The following is a 23,769-nucleotide window of genomic DNA, read 5'->3' on the forward strand; positions in this document are numbered from 1 at the left end:
ATTACATAAAAAGAATGCCCCCAGAAAAGGTCAAAAAAGATACATGCTACAAAAACCGGAGCAGAATCAAAACTGTGGTACTAGGCTTGATCAATGCAATAGATTTATATAATCACACTTAATGTGGAAGATAGATAAAGAAAAGAAAGATATACAGTATCCCAACTTAGTGAAACAGAAGAGTCAATCCTTTTTATGGAGAGGATGGAAGGGAATTCGGAAGTTCTTAGATAATTCTTTGAGATATATCCTTGAAGGAATCAAGGAGGTTATTATCAATCAATGCTTGAAGGACATAATTTCACATCACATCACAGTAGAATAAAAAAAAGATCTGGTAATAATAAAATAGGAACACAGATATGCCTAGGACTATATCAGTGGCTATCTTGCTTCAAGGCCTATTGAAAAACCTAGATCTTTAAAATTTTGTGACAATACAATAGGGTCAGGGCCAGATAAGTTTGTCTCTTCAGCATAACTACAGGGATTGTCTATTGTTTAGTTTCTGAAGATGACAATCTTTTATAGATGGTACCTGGAACGGGACTATCTCTTACTGGATGGGCAAAACAACTACAGAAAAGTGGGCACCCAAATCCTAAACCATGAAGTGCTTTATAGGTGACAACCAATACCTTCAATTGTTCCTGGAAGCACAAGTGTAGCAAGTGGAGTAGATGAGCAAAACAGGAAGCACTGATAACTCATTGCAAGTTCCAATAGATTATGAGTCGTCTTCAAGGTGGCTCCATGTAAAAACATCACAGTAGTTAAAATCCTAAAGTGACTAAAGCTTGAGTAAAAGCTTGGATTGGAAAAAGTACTTCCCAAACTCCAAAAAGGGTGTCATTTGCCATGGGGTGAGTTAAAATCAGTATATGATGATATTTAATTGTACCTCTCTATCTCTGGCAACCTAAGGGATGCTCTTGATGTCCTGCCACAGTGCCTAGAGGCTGTGGGGGTCTGGAATGGGAACAACAGGCTCCAAATGAACCTTGATAAGACTGAGTGGTTTGATAAGACTGAGGACCTTCTGAATCTGGGATTTAGTATCTTTGGTATTGAATGGGGTATCTGTCTCAAACAGACTCAGTGCAAAATCTGGGAGTCTTTCTGGACTCATAACTCTTACTCAAGCATATGGCAATTCTGACTAGGAGGGCATTTGCACAACTTCATGTTATGCACCATTTGTACCCGTTCCTGGATTGTGAGGCTCTGCTTACAGTTACTCACATCCTGGTTATATCCCTGAAAGGTATCTGGAAGCTTCAACCCATGCAAAAGGATCTGGCAAGGGCAGTTATGCATGGCCCCCCAGGTCATACTTTAAACCTCTGCTCTGTGAACTGTAGTGATTACCAGTTTGCTTCTGGATCCAATTCAAGGTGCTGGTTTTGATCTTTAAAGCCCTACATGGCATGGGGTCTGGTTATCTGAAGGACTGTCTCTCCCTTATTACATCCACTTGTCCCATTAGGAGAGGCATGTTGTGGATCCCATGTCTCAATCTGGGTGGAGATATCCTTGAAGGAACCTTTGATGCACTTTATTACAAAGCCTTCCTTTGATCCTGGCATGTTACATAATTATTACTCTGTCTTCAATATTTCCCTTTTAGGGAAGACTATAGGAGCCATGGCTTAGGATTAATTTCAGAGCAACCCAGAGGAAACAGATTATCTGGATTCATTTAAATCAGGTTCTCATTTGGACTTCATATGAAAACTGTATGGTTTGTGCTGGCTGAGATCTATGTTGGGATCTAGATAGGGAGGTTGCATCCTTTCTGATACCCAAGTTTCATGGTGTGGAATGCTGTGGCCCAAAATTCTCTTTTGCTTTTCAGCCTCCACATTATGAACATCTTCCCTTTAGAGGTCAGGCTGGTCTCCTTGCTAATGGCCTTTTGGAAGCTTTTAAATATAAAGCAGTGGGCCTGTGGAGAATGGCAAATTGTCATTGTATATTTTCTATTATAGTGTTCTATAATTATTCTTATTAAATATTGTTTCTTTAATATTTTGTTATAGTCTGGAAATTTTTATTGTATTTTAGTATATATTATAGACTACCATGAATCTTAAAACATATAGTTGCATAATACAAATGGACAAAAATAAAAAAACTGCTTAGCTCCATAAAATTATAATGTTCTAGCAATTTCTAATTCAAATGAGTCTTCTCATTCTGATATCAGTAAAACTTACGTAATATAGAAGTGTTAATAGAAAACACCTTTCTAAGCTAGCTAACAACAGAACTCTGTTTCTTCAATGAATCTTTTGAATTTTTTGTCCTTTTATTCCATAAAGATACCAATAATAATCAAAGAGTCATGACAAATGTTATAAATTGCAAGTACTCTTCCTTTAGTGACCACAGTTGGGACAGGTAAATTAGTTGTTAAGTGAAGTTGCCATTAACTGTGACTGTGGTTATGCTCTTCCTTCACGGACTTGCGCATTCAGGTAGTAAATTTGAAGACTTCTTGCAAAGTTACTTTTTCATCACTGAAAACAGTTATTAAATGAGGATGTTTTTAAATAAGGACTACCTCTGAGATGAAAAGGATGGCATAGTTCGGTATACTTTTATGAAATCCACCTAGGTTTTTTTAGACTATATAATGAAGAATAATTTTGAACCAGACGTGATTTTTCAACAATCAAATATAAGCATAACAAAAAAAAATAAAAATTCCTTTGCTCATCCAACATTCAGGTGCATCTCTTTGCAACAAGGACAAAGCATAATCTTTCCAAAGATGCTGGTCAACTGATAGCATTAGAAAGACAGTTTGGAGCAGGTTCTGATCTCTGCTATGTGAGAAAGCAACCGCCTTGCCCCCAAAAAACACCCTATCACATACACTGAGGATAAGGCCATCGAAACAATGTCAGTTAATAATAACAGAATAGTAAAAACACTCTTTATTTTTTTTTAGCTTTACTTACGTTTCTGAAAATGATGAAATGAAAACCTTGGTTAATCTGGGCTATTTCAAAGTGATTTCAGTTTGGTAACACTCAGCTAGTCCAGGATCAACATATTCTAGTTTTTGCTAAATGAGCTTGCTTAATAGCTTTTGTAAATGATAGTTGGCTGAATTTAAAAACAAATAAAAGCTGGGGCAAACTGACCAGCTTATCATTCAAGATATACTGTAGGATAAATGAAGTTATCTTCTTAATCAGTTTGCTTATTATTTTCCCTGCTGAGATGAACATCATCCTAAAGGCAGTCAGGGAATAAAAGAGCCTTGAATCCCATATTTTTGTTGCACAGCATTTGAAGGTTATTATCGTGCCCATAATTTAAAGAGTTGATGGATATGAAAACATATTAGTTAACAAACAGGACATTTATTTAAACACATGATTGGTAAAGGTTCCCCTTGCACATATGTGCTAGTTGTTTCCAGCTCTAGGGGGTGGTACTCATCTCTGTTACAAAGCCGAAGAGCCAGCGGTCTCTGAAGACGTCTCTGTGGTTATGTGGCCAGCATGACTAAATGCTGAAGGCGCACAGAATGCTGTTACCTTCCCACCAAAATGGTCCCTATTTTTCTACTTGCAAAATTTTTTACATGCTTTCGAACTGCTAGGTTGGCAGAAGCTGAGACAAGTAATGGGAGCTCACTCCATTATGCGGTGCTAGGGATTCGAACCGCTGAACTGCTGACCTTTCTGATCAACAAACTCAGCATCTTAGGCACTGAGCCACCACATCCCTTCCTTACAATATATAGCACCGAAATAAAAGCATTTTTTTTCATGGCTAATGATCATTCAAGTTACTTCATTTTTCCTTGTTTATGCATAAGATTTTTCCTATGTTTCAGCAGACAAATATGGGTATATTATCATGAAAAAAGACCTATCACATACTGTATTTAAGATTATATACTTGAGATATTCTACATACATTTCTTCGTTTCTTTCATTTTTAGATGAGATCTGAGCAAGAGTTCTGAGTTTTGGGGTCTATACTCCTGTAGATTATTTTAAGAAATTGATTTGAATTTAATCTTTGGAATCAAATAAAATGACTGAAGATGCATACTTATTTCTCTCCAGTGCTTTAATATTGTATTGTAATTAATCATTGTTACAGAACAGTGTTTTAGTCTGTTTGATAGTTTTTATATCCACTTTCTCCTCTTATGTTTGATGGTTAATGAATGAAAATTTAGGAATAGGATAAATAAACTGCAGCAGATTATGAAGATTTTTTTTCGAAGTAAATTAATTAATGAGAAATTCAATAGGGACATGATTTTTCATGGTGTATGACTATGTATGACTATGAGGTAGAATAAAAAAAGAATTGAACTTCAATCTGCATGAAACATATCTGGAGATTGACTTTATTACCTCTTAAAAACCTACTGAAATACACTGTTCTCTGCATACTGTATGATGATGGCAGTATGGAAACCAATCATTGTTAGAGCAAGCTGCTCACCTGATGTCAGAGCAATGTAGCTCCAAACTACCTTGAAACTTCTCCAATATTGCACAGATAATAATATCTGAATCAAGCCTCAGTGGATACTAATCAAAACTAAAGCACAGAAGGAGAATTTACATTTTATTGTTACTTTAACATTCAAACTAAGTTCTCTTTGAGTGAATTATTAATAAATTATATTAGTAAGTCCTCACAACCACAAATTCTATGCGAAAAATATCACTCAATCTTTTGACAAAAGGGTTACTCTGCATTATCCCTTAGTCCATTTAAGACCAAGAAGTAGACATACAATAACTTAAAATTTCTTACTGTTCAAATGGTAGTTAGAATCATTTAAAAATTAATTTCATTCCTATCTTTTGTAATCTCTGTGAACAATTTTGCATTTAGATAAGGATTTGTATATAAACTCTTTCATAGCACACCCAAAACACACCACACCCACAAGAACGTTTGGCAAATCACAAAGCACAATAAAATTACAAAATCAGAGCAACAACAGTTTTTCCTCTCCAGTCCCAAACATTTTTCATATTGAGCATTAGCTAGAAGATGAAATAAAAGAAAAGCTCCCTTTCCGCACTGCATTTTCCTCCAAATTAAAATTCCAAGCTCATCATAGCAGCTTTCCTTCAAAATCAAGCTTAAGTACATGGACGTATGTACGCCTTGATATAAATGAAAGCAACAGCTAGCAACAGAAAGGATTTTGTCAGAATTTTAATTTTGAAAGTAGAATTGATATAATTATTTAATAATAATGCTCACATTTCCCCCCTCTGTATTCTTGGAATAGTAATTGGAAGAAACATGATATGGTTGAAGAGAAATGATTAAGGAATGGTTTGTCTCTTCTCATTCGGTAAACTGATCTTCCCAAGGAAAGAAAGATAAATGAAACCAATCACTTTTTTATTTATTTATTTATTTATTTATTTATTTGATTTGCCAATTGTTTACAAGATAATAAGTATAAGTGTATACATAGTTGTGAATACATGAAATGGGTACATATAAGAAAAATAAAAGAATAAGAGAAACAATAGGACAGGGACGGTAGGCACGTTGGTGCGCTTATGCACACCCCCTACAGACCTCTTAGGAAAGGGGTGAGGTCAATAGTAGACAGTCTAAGGTTAAAGTTTTTGGGGTTTGGGGAAGAGACTACAGAGTCGGGTAGAGTATTCCAGACATTGACCACTCTATTGCTGAAGTCGTATTTCCTGCAATCAAGTTTGGTGCGGTTTACTTTGAGTTTGTATCTATTGTGTGCTCTTGTGTTGTTATGGTTGAAGCTGAAGTATTCATTGACAGGTAGGACATTGCAATGTATGATTTTATATACCATGCTTAAGTCAGACCGAAGACGGCGTAATTCAAGGTTTTCTAGTTCTAGAATTTCAAGTCTGGTGGCATAAGGTATTCTACAACGAGTAGAAGAGTGGAGAACTCTTCTTGTGAAATATTTCTGGACTTTCTCAATTGTGCTAATATCAGATACATAATGAGGGTTCCAGACTGATGAACTGTATTCGAGTATTGGTCTAGCAAATGTTTTGTATGCTCTGGTTAGTAGTGTGATATTACCAGAGAAAAAGCTACGTAGGATTAGGTTAACAACTCTGAATGCCTTTTTGGCTATGTAGTTGCAGTGGGCTCTAGCACTTAGATCATTAGAGGTGAGTATTCCAAGGTCCTTTACAGAGCTTGGGTCATCAACAAGATCTTGACTATTCAGCTTGTATTTTATTTTCTGATTTTTTTTGCCAATATGTAAGACAGAGCATTTATTTGTTGAGATTTGAAGTTGCCATTTGTTTGACCATTCAGATACATAGTCAAGATCTTTTTGTAGGGTAGCAGTATTGTCTGTGGTATTGAACAGCTTTACTGTTTTTTTTTTTACTGTTTGCATTTCTTGGATCTTGTTACTTAACATCATTTTTATTACATATCACAATTAATTGATTTTCTCCTTGCTCCATAGTAGGTAGCACTGCTTGAATGTAAGTGTAAAGTAGGAAAATGGCCTTAAGAGAGAGGATAACTTGGCAAATAAGCATGCTTCATCAAATGAAAACATTATAATGGTCATATTATTTGTATTTATGACCTCAAATAACAACCTACTAAGAAAATGCTCTCCTTCTCTCTCTCTCTCTCTCTTTACACGCAGGCATAAGCACAAAAGAATGGTGTTGTTTTCAGTATGTTTAATTAACTATGGGAATTATTATATAAATTACATGAGCATTATAAAGCTGAGGCAGACAGGCAAATAGGGAGAGGGCATGAGAAAGAGAGGGCAACCATTTAAATTTCACAGAAAAATCTGTTCGGAATCAGAACTATGAATGTGAACTTTTCAATGTGTTTATTGAAGAAAATAGGCTTCCTCTTCCTCCATGTTGGGACATAGCATCTTGAGATAGGATATTGAGCGATCGTAAAAGGCATTTGTTTTATAACAAATCTTCCCTGGAATGGGAATTAGAATCACATACCTTTTTAAAGGGCTCAGAAGCTACAAAAAGGATATAAGTACACAGTGGTTTATTAAGAATGCTCTCTGGCCTTAGCACTTCTCCAAATAGGCACAATACAGTATAGACTAATACTTATTTCAAATATAGATGCCAAAGATATGACAATTTCAGTTTTGAAGGGATTCTGCACACTGCAGAACTTACTTATAATTGCTGTAATACTGAAGGTAATAGTTCTGAAACACAAATAAGCATCTAAGATACTGTTCTCAGAAGTACACACATACACAATAGAGTCAAATTGCTGTTTTAGAGTCTAAAATCTGTTATAGATATGTAACAAAAAAGGCAAAAATGATGCCAAAAATTATGTGATCCAATGGCAAAGAAGGAATTGTTAATTAGAACAGTAAGAGTACAATATTTTGTAATGGACTTAATGGACTTTATTTACCAAATATTGGGTGCCTGAAGTAAACATGAGTAAAATCCCATTTAGATGTAACATTTTTAGATGTGACATTTTTTTTCAGCATACACATTGGTCCGTTACTCAAAATTTAAAAATATTTTATTCCATAGTTAGAATGCAGTTTGAAAGAAATCCTAAATTTAGGTTCAGTGCTTTTAGGTTTATTTTACCCATGACTGATGGGTAAAAATCTTTGAAAAAACTTATTAGATATTAGTGTCATGCAGCTTTTTCATTCAAAATAGTGATCAGAGTTCAAGTTGGATAAAATACAGCTGAAATAAACATTAGCAGGTGCTACTGAAATCTCCAAAGCATTATTTAAAAAAATGCAGTCACTATTTTTTCAGTAGTGACCACTGATTGTTCAAAATCTTCATGGAAAATATAGTACTTTATAACCTTTCTAATAGTGTTACCAGATCTGGCCTGCAAAAAGTTAGTTAGTTAATACAAAAATGCATCAAAAAGAACCAGTAACATTAAGTCTTCATGATCATCTGAATTTTTGTAGTCCACATTTGAAACCAACCTTGTAATTGTTTTAAATGGAAATAGACTGAGCAGTGTCCATTTTAGAGATTAGGAATTTATTTTAGATTAATCACAATACAGTTAAAGAAAAAACAGAATAAACGACTAATTTAATTTCTGCTAGTGTTACTGAAGCTAGTTTGGTGTAGTGGTTAAGGTGCTGGCCTAGAAACTAGGAGACTGAACTTAAGGTCTGCCTTAGGAAGGAAAGCCAGCTAGGTGACTATCAGCCAATCACTGTCTCTTAGCCCAACCCACCTCACAGAGTTGTTGATTGTGTGTGGGGGGAAATAGGGTTTAGGACTATTAGGCACCGGTATGTTCACTGATTTCAGTTGAAGTTGAGGAGGGGGAGGAGGGAGGGAGAGATTGTTAAAAATGTTATCATCATCCTGTGGAATATCTTTAACATCATCTAACAATATAGGTGGATAAAAATACCAAATTGAGTCTATACACCTAAACATCTGACTGATTGTGTGACGAACCGTCATAAAAGAAGTAAAGACAAACTGAACTGTGACAATACCATCAAAACCATAAATACCTGTGTTATGATATATACAAAATAACCCTTGAGTAACAAGGATATGCACATGGAAACATGTGATCTCGAAAAAATATATCAGAATAATGCACCATCCAAAACATATTGCCAGAATAGAATATCCACACTGCCTCTGCCATACTGTGATTTTGTACTCAAAATTATTGTTTATTTATTAAGTAAAAATAATTTCAGAAGTTTGAAAAAGCACCATATTTTTCATTTAATTGTGGGGTATTCAGAATTTCCATAGAGAAGGTCCCCAATAGCAGCTACATTGTTGAACATTAGATCAACAGTAGAGACCTTCAAATTTCTAGGTTCTACTATATCACATGACCTAAAATAGACACCTAACATCAAAAACGTCATCAAAAAAGCACAATAAAGAATGTTCTTTCTGCGCTAACTCAGAAAGCTCAAACTGCCCAAGGAGCTGCTGATACAGTTCTACAGAGGAATTACTGAGTCTATCATCTGCACCTCTATAACTGTCCGGTTTGGTTCTGCAACCCAACAGGACAGACATAGACTTCAGAGGATAATTAGGACTGCAGAAAAAACAATTACTACCCACCTGCCTTCAATCGAGGACCTGTATACTGCACGAGTCAAAAAGAGGGCTGTGAAAATATTTACAGACCCCTCACATCCCGGACATAAACTGTTTCAACTCCTCCCCTCAAAACGACCCTACAGAGCACTGCACACCAGAACAACTAGACACAAAAACAGTTTTTCCCAAAAGCCATCACTCTGCTAAACAAATAATACCCTCAACACTTCAACTATTTACAAAGTGTGCACTATTATTACTGTTAATCTTCCCATCACTCCTTATCACCCATCCCCTCCCACTTGTGATTGTAGGACTGTAACTTTGTTGCTTGTATCCTTACGATTTATATTGACTGTTTCCTAGTATGATTTGATTGCTGATTGTACCCTATGACTATCATTATGTGTTGTATGTTATGATTCTTGATTCTTAACAAATGTATCTTTTCTTTATGTATGCTGAGAGTATTTATACCAAGACAAATTCCTTGTGTGTCCAATCACACTTGGCCAATAAAAGTATTCTATTCTAGATATACCAATATGATCCTCTCCAGAAATCTTAAGACCAACTTCCAAAATTCCCAAGACAGTTATGTTAAGTTTATTGGGAATTCTGAGATTCATGGTCACAATTCTGGAAAATACCATATTTTCCTACAAAGTTCTATTTGTCATAATTGACACAAAAGTAAACCATATGATGTTATGACATTGATTTTATTGTGATAGTTCTAACAGCTAAATGAATAGCAATCTTTAAAATTCTACCATTGTGCTAATATTCTGATTGCTTTAAAAATGCAGGCACAAGCCTGAGCATTACACGGATGTCTCAAAAGAACAGAAAACTGTTCTGAGTTTCAAGTGTGCTCATCGCTAAATTACAAAATCAACTTGACAAAGGACATTTTAAAACATCATTAAAAGGCTAATTATGCAATGCCAACCAACTTCCTTTTGTCTCGTATGAAAGGGAAGCTTCTTACTTTACCAGGGTGAATATAATCGTCTATGAATTATAAGATCAAAGAAGCAAACTGGATGTTTTCTAAAGTAAGAATTCCTTCACCAAGTTTTACCCTTACCACAGCTAAAAGAGCTGTGAAAGGGATCAGCACTAAACCCGAAGGACAGGCTGTGCAAAGCAAGAAAGAGAGCAACTCCCCCGTGCTTTTTGCAGGTCACTCTGAAGGCCCATGTTAGCAGATCTACTCCAGACCCTTAACAGGCGGCTTTGCTGCTACCAGTAATTAGCTTGGACAGCTCTGGCTCCAAGAGTAGCAGCAAGACTACATCATAATGAGCTCAGCTGGGATTAGTAAGGACAGGGCAAGGAACCAAGAGAGCTGAGGCATTCTGCATTGCGTATGTATCAAGGAGATCAAACAAGGATGGCTGGCTAGGTTATCCCCTTACCACCTCACTCCAAAAATGAAGCACAGCAGTGTGTAAAATACAGGCTAATGAAGAGCGACACCTCCAACAGATGAGAGCCACATTAATTAACACAATCCCTAGCTCATGCAATACTGTTTCATTTAGTGCTAGCAAACTTATTGTTACTGATTTAAGGGTGGGATACGGAAGGAGGGGGCACAGGAAGAGGCTAATGTTTTGCTTCCCTGTTTCTGGTAGAGAAAGATGATTTAATTTTGGGTACGTGAAAGGAATTCTCTGTTTGGCCCTCAGGTCTCTACAAGGAGAAGATAAGCATATCAACCCCACATTTCTAAATGTATATATGTACTTTGAAATAAAATAAAAAGACTCACTTTTCAATCAACAGCTTCTTGTGTTCTTTTTTAAAGTATGCCAGTTCATTCCATACTGCATCAGAATTTTCTTGACGCAGATGCTGCGGATCTGAACGCTCTTTTCCATTCTTATTGTTTCCAGGCCTGTAAATTTAAGAAAACAATGTTCTGTGAAATAAATCACTTTTAAATGCCAAGTTAAAACAAAAGCAAAGCTTCAGCACTTGATAATGCTACATTTAGTGAAATTATTAAAGCTCTCCTAAATGTTGTTCTAAGTAAATAAATCTTAAAGATGACAAATTGGAGGTGGGGTGCCACACGAGACTTGATGTGTTTCTGATGATAGTGTAATCTCTCTCATTTAATTAAATGAGACAAATAAAAGATAAAGATGTCATTCTGTCTTAGGGAAAGGTTTAGCATTATGGTTACAAACAATTTTTTAACTGAAGCAAACTCCTGAACAAAAAATGTAAATTTGTCTTATAGCAGAATACTAAATACTTTAGAATCCTATATTAAAACAGAGAAATAAAGCGGAGGAGGAAGATGGTTATTAGGAAAATGCAAGTAAAGAGATTTTTTTCTACAGATTAAGAAAAAAATGCAAAAATACCTACTGACCTGCAGAACTGAAAGCTGAAAAAAATCAGTGAAATGGTAAAATCTGAATGATTTAAAAAGTCGCTACTTGGAAAGCCAAATAGTTATAATAGTTACAGATAACTCGGAAAACAAGGTAGAGATTATTTGGATGAAGAAAATTGTTGTAGCAGCAACGGCCAGAGATATTGCAAATCAATAATAAAAAAGGTTATGGTATTAACGGCTCACATGCTTAGAATTTGGATCACATTGAATGAGTCAAGTTAACTGAAATTTGACAATAGAGTTGGGTGAAGGAACTCATAGTGAAGATCCTTAACAATTTCCTCTAGAAATAGACAAAACAAATTCAACCTAGTTGACAATAAGAAAAAAATAATGTAGTATCCATAAAGTATAGGAAACAGATGGAGCTCTGCAATCATTACTTTGAACACTTTTACTACCTAAAACAACGAACTGTACATGGGAAGCAAATGGAAAGATAGTGATGTGCCTGAGAAAAACAAGTGCTACTACCACAAGTCTGTCAATTTTAAAGCTAGCATATTGAAATGGAATCCAATGTTGTGAAAACAGATATTTAACAATTATGCATCAATTCTTTTTTTAAAAAATATGATATTTAACACACTATCTGGTTGATAGTCAAAATAGGGCAATTCTAAGTTGTTTAACTAATTAAAATCAAATATGAAATTATTTGGATGGCATTGAACAAAGTTTTATCTTTCAGTCAGTTCTATCAAGGCTACAGAATTGTTAATGTAAAATTACGTAAGATCTGTATATCTCCTTAGTACCAGTTTTCTGCTTGAGAATAGTTCAATAGTTTTAAGTGCTTCTTAGTAGCATGCAGCCACTTCTTGTTTAACGTTTTTTTTCTGACAGTGATCATTCACAAATATGATGGTAATAAGTGGTAATAAAACATTCATTTTCAAACCAATGTGCTTTATGTGGTTTATGACCAAATTTTGTGCACCTGGCAACAAAAGTCTTCAGTGTGAAAAAGATTAAGGTCTGGTAAGGTAGCAGTGAGAGCTAGCTGGAAGTATCCAATCAACTAAGGGGAAAAACTGGGTCACGAATAGGACCTCATAAGAAATAATTTTGTCTGAATGAGAGCAGCAACCAACAATCTTTGCTCGCTCGCTCTCCCTCTCTCCCTCCCCCTCCCCCCCTCTCTCTCACACACACTGACTTAACTATCATTTTGTTTAACAGCAAAATTGCTAGAATGGATTGCTGATTACTGCAACGAAATTGTTATATGTATGTACATAGATGGAGAGATCCAACTTGGTCCGCTATATAAGCATGGTGAAATTTAGAGATCTTGCTGAGGTGGATAAACAAACTTTTTTATTATGATCTACATTTATTGGTAAATGGAAATCTTTTATGGAGTTTTTGCATAAAAATAAAAAAATGAACTTCTGATTTATTGCTCATGATGTAACTTAGAGAGAGGTTAAAATGTAACTGTACTTATAACTTCTGCAAAGAATATCGAAAGCTACTTTTTTGCATCTTTTCTTGCATTTTTTTTGCTTCATTTTGTTCCCTTTTCTTCCTTACTTTATTATTTTGCATCAATTTTTAATCATATATATATATATATATATATATATATATATATATATATATATATATATATATATATATATATATTTGTTTTCTTAAGTTTTCGTGGTAGTATTAATGTATGGTATTCACGCTTATAGTTGTATTTTCCACAAGTATCATTATAGTTGTGGGAAAATATATATATATATATATATATATATATATATATATATATGTGTGTGTGTGTGTGTGTGTGTGTGTGTGTGTGTGTGTGTGTGTGTGTGTGTGTGTGTATGTATATGTATATGTATATGTATATATATATACTAACAAGTAGACCTATGTCCAGTTAGGTCACCTATCTGGATACCCTTGATTTAGATGTAATGTAGCACTATAATTAGTTTAGATATATGTCAATCAATAGAAGTGCCAGCTAATTTTCTCCAGAATCTTTCATGAGATATTGAATTAAAGCCTGCCCTTAAGTCTATAAAGGCAATATAAAAAATATCTTTAGCCAAGTTATAAATATTTCTCAGCGAGATGGTGTAATATAATGCACTAGATTAGGCCTGCCCACCTGCAGCCTACGTCACCATGGAGAGCTGGTAACGCAGCAAGATTGTAAGCCTGTAACATTATTATGAGATTTATTTATACACATTAACTATATTATATATTTTAGATGTGGCCCAAGACAATTCCTCTTCACTCAATGTGGCCCAGGCAAGCCAAAAGATTGGACAAAGATAATCCAATTATTTGGAATGCAATCTTGCAATGTACTAGAACAAGATGTGCACATAAGGGAGGAGAGTGACAATCCAAGAAGCAGAAGTAGAAACATCCATAGACACTAAATCTCCAGTGTCAGAAAGAACCCAAGTAGACAGAGAGCAAGAGTATAAGTGGTGAATTTTGTCCTAAAACTTGTAGAATTTTTAGGGAGTGTCTCTAAATAGAGATAAAGATTGGGGTGGTATGGCATGGCATGGATCCACACAGAAGATTGATCCACTAAGTCAGAATCAAGATACTGATATAGATTGTTACTGTACAAGAGTGTTCCTTTCTAGATAAACAGGTTAGGTAGGTTATCTGCCATCTGGGGAAAAGTTGTATTGCGCTTGATAAACCATTGGACAAATAATAACTTTGTCACCATAATTGTCATTTGGCTCAATTTTATATTCATGCTTATCAAAAGCAGACTCATTTCTGCAGCCATGATAACTATAAGGCATTTGAAGCAGACTAACAAATTCTCCCATAGGTCAAAGGAATTTCTGATTTCTTTCTTGGTTATAGTGTAAGATAAACACAATGGTAATTCAGACTGTTCCTTCCAATTTATTTTAATCACATATAGAATATGTGAAAAACAGCCGCAAAAAAAACCACACACAAATGAAAGCAATATAAATAATAAGACAAGATGAGAACAACAGTAATTACATTTCTCATACAATATGTGTTTTTCTTGATGCAATTAAGAGTAACAGGAAACGGTTCCATCCTCAGTTTAAATATTTCATCAAAATGTATCAAAAGTCATATTTGAACTTAATACATATAATAATTCCAGAGAATTGTGCAACTTACTTGCCATAACCTTCCTCCAATTCCTTTAATTGATTTTTTACTGCCCTGTAATTGATCTGTAATGTCTGCAGACGTTTCTTACGTTTTTCATGGGCTTGTCTCAGCTCATCATTTTCTTGAATCTGCGTTATACCAAAACAAACGACTCAGTAAATCTTAACATCTTAAAATGACAATTTGCTATTGTTGAATTTCTTATTTATGACCAATTATCAAATGCAATTTATTACACCTAAATTATAATTCAAAGAATTCGGTCTTAAATAAAGTTCAAAAGTTACAAAAACTGCTTCACTATGAACTAAAGCAGTGGCCCCCAACCTTTTTTGTACCACGGCCCGGTACAAAATGTACAAAATGATCCACGGACCGGTACCGGCATCAGCACGCACAACCAAGGCAAGGCGAGCCGAGCGACCGGCCAGCCAGCCGTCCCCCGCTTCTCCCCGCCACCTTCAACTCTTCCTTTGTACCTTCTCGCGGTCAATGGGCTTTTCAGGCTCTTTCTTAATCTCCTCCTGAGTAACGCGAGATTTCACCGCCATCGGGACGGCTCTTCGTTTGAAGCCGCCCCCCCCTTCGATGAAACTAAGGCGCGAGGATTCCTTCAGCATCCAAACACCGCTTTCCAACTGACGACCGACAAGCTCACCTGGAAGCACTTTCTCAAGCGCCGTCGAAACAAGATGGCGGCGCCCAAGCAAAATAGGCGGCCCGGTACAAAATGATCCACGGACCGGTACTGGTCCGGGGCCCGGTGGTTGGGGACCACTGGCCTAGATACTTCCAATTTTACGTGGGAGAAAACCCAAATAACCAAAGATCCACATATACATCCATCCATCCATCCATCCATCCATATATGATTATAATGAAAACGTAAATGCTTAATGATAACAAAATAAAACATTCCGGGCTGGAAGCCTCCCCCCACCTGCACCTTCCAAAGAGACAGAAGAGCCTTTCAGATGCCAGGTGGTGGATTGAGAGAGCTCAGATCTTCAGCCGAGGAAAAGCTGGTGGGGGGAGGTAGCTCTTCCAGCCTCACCTGGAGATAGGCAAGGAAAGGTGTCCCTGGGGGCACTTCGCTCGCTTTCGCACTTTGCTGCTAAACCCAGCCACAGCCAGTGATTATTTGGGGGCAGGAGGAGAGAGAGAGAGGAGGAGAGAGAAAGAAAGAAAGAGAGAGAGAGGGGGGGGGGGGGGGGGGAGAGAGAGAGAGAGAGAGAGAGAGAGAGAGAGAGAGGGAGAGAGAGGGAGAGGGAGAGAGGAGAGAGAGAGAGAGAAAGCATCTCTCGCATTTCCAGGGGAGGAAAGGAGGTGAAACAAAACTCACTCTTTCACTGAGACCTACAAAACACCAATCTACCACATTCCAGGGTATCTTAAAAACCACCAAACGCTCCCACTTGCAGTTTCCCCACCTCCCGGCTCAGGTCCCTGAGATGCACGCTCCCACACATGGCAGCAGCAGCAACAACAGTTCCCTCCCCCAGCGCCCACTGTCAGCTCTCCCCATTAGTTCTCTAGCTTTGAATTGTTCCCGGCTCTCTGTTTCCTCCCCCCCCACGCCCACGTGCAGGCAGGAAAGGAAAGGGAGATGGAGCCGTGTGCAGCTCTCCACTTTTCCAGCTCTCGCTGCCTCTCCCAACATCAACGCCTCGGAAACGCAGGCAAAGCTGCCACAGTGGTAACGCCCTGAGTTGCTTGCTTCTCCACTACTGCCTCCTCCTCCTGCAGCACTTCCTTCTCTGGGTAGGGCGATTCTTAACTAACCGAGCATGCTAAGGCAACTCAGGGTGCTACCGCTGCGGCGGCTTTGCCTGCATCTCTGAGGCTTTGATGTTGGGAGAGGCAGTGAGAGCTGGAAGAGTGGAGAGCTGCACATGGCTCCATCTCCCTTTCCTTGCCTGCCTGCACATGGGCGCAGGGGGGAGGAAAGAGATGTGGGAGCAATTCAAAGCTAGAGAACTAATGGGGAGAGCTAACAGTGGGCGCTGGGGGTGGGGACTGTTGTTGCCGCCACTGTGTGTGGGAGCTGGTCGGCGCATGCATCTCAGGGACCTGACTCCAGGGTCCCTCAAAGAGCCGGGAGGTGAGAGAACTGCATGGCCCAGATTAATTGCTTTCGGGGGCCATTTCTTCTGTGGCCCACCAAAATTTTTCCACCGGTTGGCAACCGCTGCTCTAGAGGATTAATGTCATTGCCCAGAAGATCATTGGTTGCCCTCTCCCCTCTTTGAAAGAGCTTTATAGCTCCCGCTGCCTTAATAAAGTTCAAAAAATTCTCAAAGATCCATCTCATCCTGGGCACCTTTTTTTTGAACTATTACAATCTGGGAGATGGTACAGAATATTAAAACAAGCACAAATAGGCTGAAAAACAGCTTCTATCCCAGGGCAGTAGCTCTTTTGAATTCTACTGTATAGTGCAGTGTTGGTGCGGTGTTGCAGTTTTCGGTTCAATGTGTGGAGTATGAAGGATGTGTGTTTGTGTTTATTTTCATGGTCATGATGTGCACTGAAGATGGTGTTTGATTTCGTTGTACAAGGTGCAATGACAATAAAGTAAACTAAAAGAACTAAATGCTATTGCTATTGCTAAATATCTAAAGGTAAGAAGAGACTTTTAGAGTTACAAGGCTTGGATATGGACATGTATAAAAAGTTAAAATTCAACTGGACATTAAAATAATTTTAATAGACATGACATATTGAGAACATGCAATAGTTCAAGTTGTATCTCAAAAATACACAAGTTGTATCTCCAAAAAAACGATTATGGATCTCAGTTCAAGAAGCATATCATAAAAGAGGAAACAGCGGACAAAGACCAATGCTTGATGTACTAGGAATTATTGGGAATCTATCAAGGGGAATTTAAAAGCAAATCAGGAGAGAAATAAATAGCAGAAAGGTATCATTCTTAATGACTTTTCCATTTACCAGATGGCAGAAAGACTCAAAATAGACAAAACGACTTATGGTATGGAAGAAAGCAAAGCAGAATTTGAAGTGCAATTGTGCAGTGATGACAAACCTGCATCTGCTAAAATGTATACAGTTTTATTGAAATTTGAAATAAGGAAGACAGGTTAAAAGATGTGTAAGAAAGTGGGCTAAGAATATTGGTCATAATATACAGATGCATCAGTGGTTAAAAGGGCTGAAATGTATATTGTGCTATGATCTCAAAAAGAATTCTTATAAAATGTTGTGTTGTTGATACATGGCGCCAGAAAAATTATCTAGAATGTATGAAGGCTCTTCAAGTATATGTTGAAAATACAAACAACAAGAAGAGACATTCTTTCATGCTTGGTAGATATGTAAAAAAAAGATTTAAAAATTGATACAAAGGATTTTAAAAAGTAATATTTCATTTATTTATTTAAAATATTTATATAGCCACCCATCTTTCAGCCACTTCTGGGTGAAGGAAGAAGCAGCTGAAAGCTCACATCACTCTGAGAAGCACAGAGCCGAAGAAGCAAGCCTGAAGATGATGAATGAGACTTCATCGAAACGTTGCCTAGATACTTTGAATCTTACGCGGAGAAAACCCGAATAACCAAAGATCCACATACAAATACCCGCAGAACCTCAGAAAACAAATATATATATATATATATATATATATATATATATATATATATATATATATATATATATATATATATATGTGTGTGTGTGTGTGTGTGTGTGTGTGTGTGTGTGTGTGTGTGTGTGTGTTTTCTTAAGTTTTCATGGGTACTTACATGTATGGTGTTCGGCTTGGTTGGGTATTTTCCCACGCCATTGTAGTTCTTTTAAAGTTGTAGCAACGCTTTCAGCAGAATCTTATCTGCCATCATCAGGCTTCTGTATTGTGTCCGTCTGTGGGTCAGACTTTTACAGTGGTTTCAGATTTAAATTTGGGGCAGCCTATTGCTGTGCCAGAATGGTTTTTTCTTCATCCTGATTGGTTGGGAGTCTTGGTCTGTGTTTATTGGTCTCGGAGTTTGCTGTGTTCTGCTTGATGGGTGTCTCTGATATCTTCTGTCTGTTTTTTGGCTCTTTTTGTATCTTGATTGGCTGGCAGCATTGTGTTACTTTAATGGAGGCCTTTAGTGCAGCTTGGCCGGGTAAATGGACGGCTATCATTAGTTAGGAAGCTGGGTTTCATCTGGGTGCCTGGTTGGGGTGTGTTTGAGCTGGAGGTATCAGGGGGATCTGTTTGTGCCCAGGTGTTTGCCTGGCTTGTGGTGTGGAGATTTTTTTGTTTGTGAGTGCAGGCTTCCAAATGATTGACAGCCTGGTGGAATCATCTCTTCTGTTCATGCTTTCTGGTCTTTTTCAATCTCTATGGCTTCTCTGATGACTCTGTGGCTAGGGTTTTCCATAGTGGCCAGGGTTTTGGTGCCATTGAAGTTGATGCTATGACCTGTAGCTTCCATGTGTTGGACTAGTGAGGAAGTGTGTTCCAGCTTTTTGACTGCATTTTGTGTTCATCCAGGCGGGTACTTATTCTTCTATTGGTCTGTCCAATGTATGTGGCCGGGCATGATGCACAGGGGACTTCGTATATGCCTTGGTTTTCCAGGTCAATTTTATCTTTGGGGTTGCTAAGGATGGCTGCTATTTTTCTGTCTGTTTTGAAGGCAGTCCTGATGTGATGTCTGTGTAGTACCTTACTAATTTTGTCTGTAGTACCTCTTATGTAGGGCAGGACAGCTGTTCCATAGGTCTGTTCATCTTCTGGGTCTCTATTATGTTTCAGTGTGTTTTTGTGGATCAAGCTAGTGATTTTGCTTTTTGTGGAAGCCGTTGGCTGTCAGTACTTTAGTCAGGGTGCATAGTTCAGTCTTAATGTGTGTTTTGTCTGCCAGGCGTTTGGTTCTGGTAATTAGTGTTTTAGCCACGGAGTTTATCTGTGCTGGGTGGTGGTGGGATTGGGCGTTGAGGTAGCGGTTGGTGTGTGTTTTCTTCTGGTATATGGTGTGTCCTAGTGTGCCATCTGTTTTTTGTAGATTAGTACATCTAGGAATGGTAGTTGTTTGTTTGTTTCTGTTTCCATGGTGAACTTGATTTTGGGGTGTGCGCTGTTTAGGTGTGTTAGGAAATTGTTTAGGTTTTCTTGTCCATGGGGCCAAATCACGAATGTGTCATCGATGTATCTTAACCATAGTTTGGGTTTGAGGATGGCATTGGCCAGGGCTCTGGATTCGAATTCTTCCATGAACAGGTTAGCAATGACAGGTGACAGTGGTGATCCCATGGGGCTCCTTCTATTTGTTTGTATCTTTGTCCTTTGTATATGAAATATGTGTTGGTTAAGCAGTGTTCTGTTAGTTCCATGAGGTGTTTGGCTGGTTGGTATTTATTTTTGATGATTTCAAGGGTCTCTTTTATCGGGACTTGAGTGAATAGGGAAACCACGTCAAAACTTACAAGCAGATCTTCTTGCTCCACATGTAGATCTTTGATCATTTCCAAGAAGTGGTATGAGTTTTGTACATGAAGCTGCTGTTTCAGCATGGGGCTGTAGCTGCTTTGCTAGGTATTTGGCTAGGTTTTGTAGTGGTGCTCCTCTGGAGCTGACTATGGGTCTGAGAGGTATGCCTTCTTTGTGTATTTTTGGGAGGCCGTATAGTTTGGGGCATCTGGAAGATTTCTCTCTGGGTATAATCGTGTGTTGGATCTCTTTGCTTATGTGGCTGGTTATAATTTTCTTCTTGGTTAATTTTTCCAGATATGTGCTTGGGTCTGTGTTTATGGGTTTGTATGTGGAGTCTTGGAGTAGGTCTGTCAATTTTGTTTCGTAGTCTTTTCTGTCCATTACTACAGTGGCATTTCCTTTGTCTGCTGGGAGGATGATTATGCTGCTATCTCTTTTCAGGGTTTGTAGTGCTTTAATTTCATTTTCTGTAAGTTGCTTTTGGGTGGCTTGCTTGTGCATAGGATATTGGTAACTTGGTGTCTTATTTTATCAGCTTCATCTGTATTTAATTTAGTTAGGCTGGATTCTACTGCACATATGATGGATTCTGTGGGGATTTTTTGGGGTGCTATAGCATAATTGAATCCTTTGGTTAGAACATCTGTTTCCTGTTTTGGTGAGTTCTCTGTTGGAAACGTTGTATTGCACTAATTGTTTCAGGTGTTGTTGTGAGTTGTTGGGGGTTTTCTTGTCATGTTCTAATTTCTTTAATTTTTTCAATAATTTTTCCTGTTTGTAAATGCCTTCAGAATCAGCTTCCAAGTTGTAAGTTGTTTTATCTTGTCCCAAAGTAGAGGGTGGATTTTGCTGCTCAGTTCCAGGTGTAGTGCTAGCAAATCTTTGTTTAACTGATCTAATCGAATCTCTTACTGTGGAGCTCGCTCCGTAGTAGAGCCATTTCAGTTCTTTTCAGGATACGTTTAGTGGCTGCTGTGCTTTGATGAAATGTTAATTTGAAGCAGGTTGGTGTAGTATTGTTGTCTCCTGCAGCTGCGTAGGAATTGGAGGTCACATAGTATTCCTGCTCTTTTAATTTCCAGTTTCTCGTAGGTTTTGATCTGGCTGTTTATTTCCTCCCCGTAGAGGTTTGATATTTGTTTTCTTAAGTTTTCGGGTACTTACATGTATGGTGTTCGGCTTGGTTCGGGTATTTTCCCACGTCATTGTAGTTCTTTTAAAGTTGTAGCAACGTTTCAGCAGAATCTCATCTGCCATCATCAGGCTTCTGTATTGTGTCCGTCTGTGGGTCAGACTTTTACAGTGGTTTCAGATTTAAATTTGGGGCAGCCTATTGCTGTGCCAGAATGGTTTTTTCTTCATCCTGATTGGTTGGGAGTCTTGGTCTGTGTTTATTGGTCTCGGAGTTTGCTGTGTTCTGCTTGATGGGTGTCTCTGATATCTTCTGTCTGTTTTTTGGCTCTTTTTGTATCTCTATGGCTTCTCTGATGACTCTGTGGCTAGGGTTTTCCATAGTGGCCAGGGTTTTGGTGCCATTGAAGTTGATGCTATGACCTGTAGCTTCCATGTGTTGGACTAGTGAGGAAGTGTGTTCCAGCTTTTTGACTGCATTTTTGAAAAGAGATTGAAAAAAGACCAGAAAGCATGAACAGAAGAGATGATTCCACCAGGCTGTCAATCATTTGGAAGCCTGCACTCACAAACAAAAAAATCTCCACACCACAAGCCAGGCAAACACCTGGGCACAAACAGATCCCCCTGATACCTCCAGCTCAAACACACCCCAACCAGGCACCCAGATGAAACCCAGCTTCCTAACTAATGATAGCTGTCCATTTACCCGAAGCCAAGCTGCACTAAAGGCCTCCATTAAAGTAACACAATGCTGCCAGCCAATCAAGATACAAAAAGAGCCAAAAAACAGACAGAAGATATCAGAGACACCCATCAAGCAGAACACAGCAAACTCCGAGACCAATAAACACAGACCAAGACTCCCAACCAATCAGGATGAAGAAAAACCATTCTGGCACAGCAATAGGCTGCCCCAAATTTAAATCTGAAACCACTATAAAAGTCTGACCACAGACGGACACAATACAGAAGCCTGATGATGGCAGATGAGATTCTGCTGAAACGTTGCTACAACTTTAAAAGAACTACAATGACGTGGGAAAATACCGAACCAAGCCGAACACCATATATATATATATATATATATATATATATATATATATATATATATATATATATATATATATATATATATGTATATATATGAAAAATGTGAAAATAATCTCCATAAAATATCAGCATCTAAATCTTTCGAAATTATATACACAGATTTGTATAGATGCAGGGTAAGGATATATCGTCATGAAAAAGTAAGTATGCCTATGGAAATTTTTGACATTTTAAATATGTTTCAACATATAGATATTTGATCTTCATGTCAATGATATTGATAAAGGAGATATGAGATTACAAATAGTATGCATCATTTGCCATGTTGTAATCCATTGTGTAATTTAAATAAAAGCATATGTAGATTTTGCATGCAAATGTAAGTACACTCCTATTATTTATTACTTATAAAATACCTCACATTAGAATCATGTGCGCCAAATCTGGGGCAAATGCTTAGCCCATCATCGGTGAAAATTTGGTAACTAGCCTTGTTGAAACTTCAGGTATGTATTCTGATTTGCTCTCTGCTGTTGAAATGTAAGGTATTGCCATATCTAGATCAAAAGAAGTCTCTGGGCATTCAGAAAGAACATTAGAGATACCTATGCAATTGGGGAGAGATTTAAAAATATTGCCAAACAAGTAGACACGAATCATTCCACTGTCTGGAAGATCATCGATGACAACAGCTGCCAACTTGTCCAGGCCAGGTCTGGACAAAGTTCCACCAAATGTAGTATGAGAGCAGAACACAAGATGCTGAAAGAATCCTAGAATTTCGTCAAGTAACCATCAGGTAGTTATTCTATTACCAGTATCAAAATGCTTGAATTAGTCATGGGAAAGCTGCACAAATTCAATCTAATAGGATAGATGTCAGGAAGAAAATTTGTTGTGTAGAAAGAATATCAGGGCAAGCTGCTCATGAATTTCTAGGCAAAGTCAAGATTTCTGGAACAATGTACTCTGGACAGATGAAGCAAAGAGGGTTTATTTGGCTATAGTACCATTATCACTTTTGATGAAAATCAAGGGCAGTATTTCACCAGATGAATGTGATACCAACTATAAAGCATGATATCATAGTACAGTTTGGGCTGCTTTGCTGCAATAGGACTTGGGCAGCACAACATCACAGTTTCTATTAGGAATTCTCCAGAGGGTGCTTGGGGATAAAGTGATACCATCCGTCGGAAGACTGAAGCTCATCCCAAAGTTGAGCTTGGAATATGACGATGACAGTAAATATCACAGCAAATCATCCAAAGATTAGGTTGAAAATATGAAAGGAAGGGTTCTGGAATGGCCAAGTCAAAGTCTGGATTGAAATCCCACTGAGATGCTGTGGATGAATTTAACATCAGCTGTGCATACAAAAGTCCCACAAATATAATGGGGGTGGGATCTGAATGGAGAAATGGGAAAGATTTCTTCCTGCTCAATATCAGAGACTGGTAGACAGTTATAAAAAAATCTATTTATGGTTGTTTTTGTAAAAGATGTTACCTGTTATTAGAAAGAAAGAT

General features: G+C 37.7%; 1 protein-coding gene across 1 annotated transcript in view; it reads right to left on the reverse strand.

The window, feature by feature from the left end:
- CNTLN (centlein) overlaps positions 1–23,769 on the reverse strand; it is a 197,859-nt gene that overhangs the window by 76,717 nt on the left and 97,373 nt on the right. The window contains exons 11-12 of the mRNA XM_087957652.1: positions 14,620–14,741; positions 10,855–10,980 (exon numbers count right to left, since the gene is read on the reverse strand). Of these exons, the coding sequence (XP_087813778.1) occupies positions 10,855–10,980; positions 14,620–14,741 (248 nt within the window). The remainder of the gene's footprint in view (positions 1–10,854; positions 10,981–14,619; positions 14,742–23,769) is intronic.

Source organism: Notechis scutatus, chromosome 2 (genome assembly GCF_049901735.1).
Source record: "Notechis scutatus isolate UNSWTSFEM ecotype Mainland chromosome 2, rNotScu1.2, whole genome shotgun sequence".
Taxonomy (NCBI): Eukaryota; Metazoa; Chordata; class Lepidosauria; order Squamata; family Elapidae; genus Notechis; species Notechis scutatus.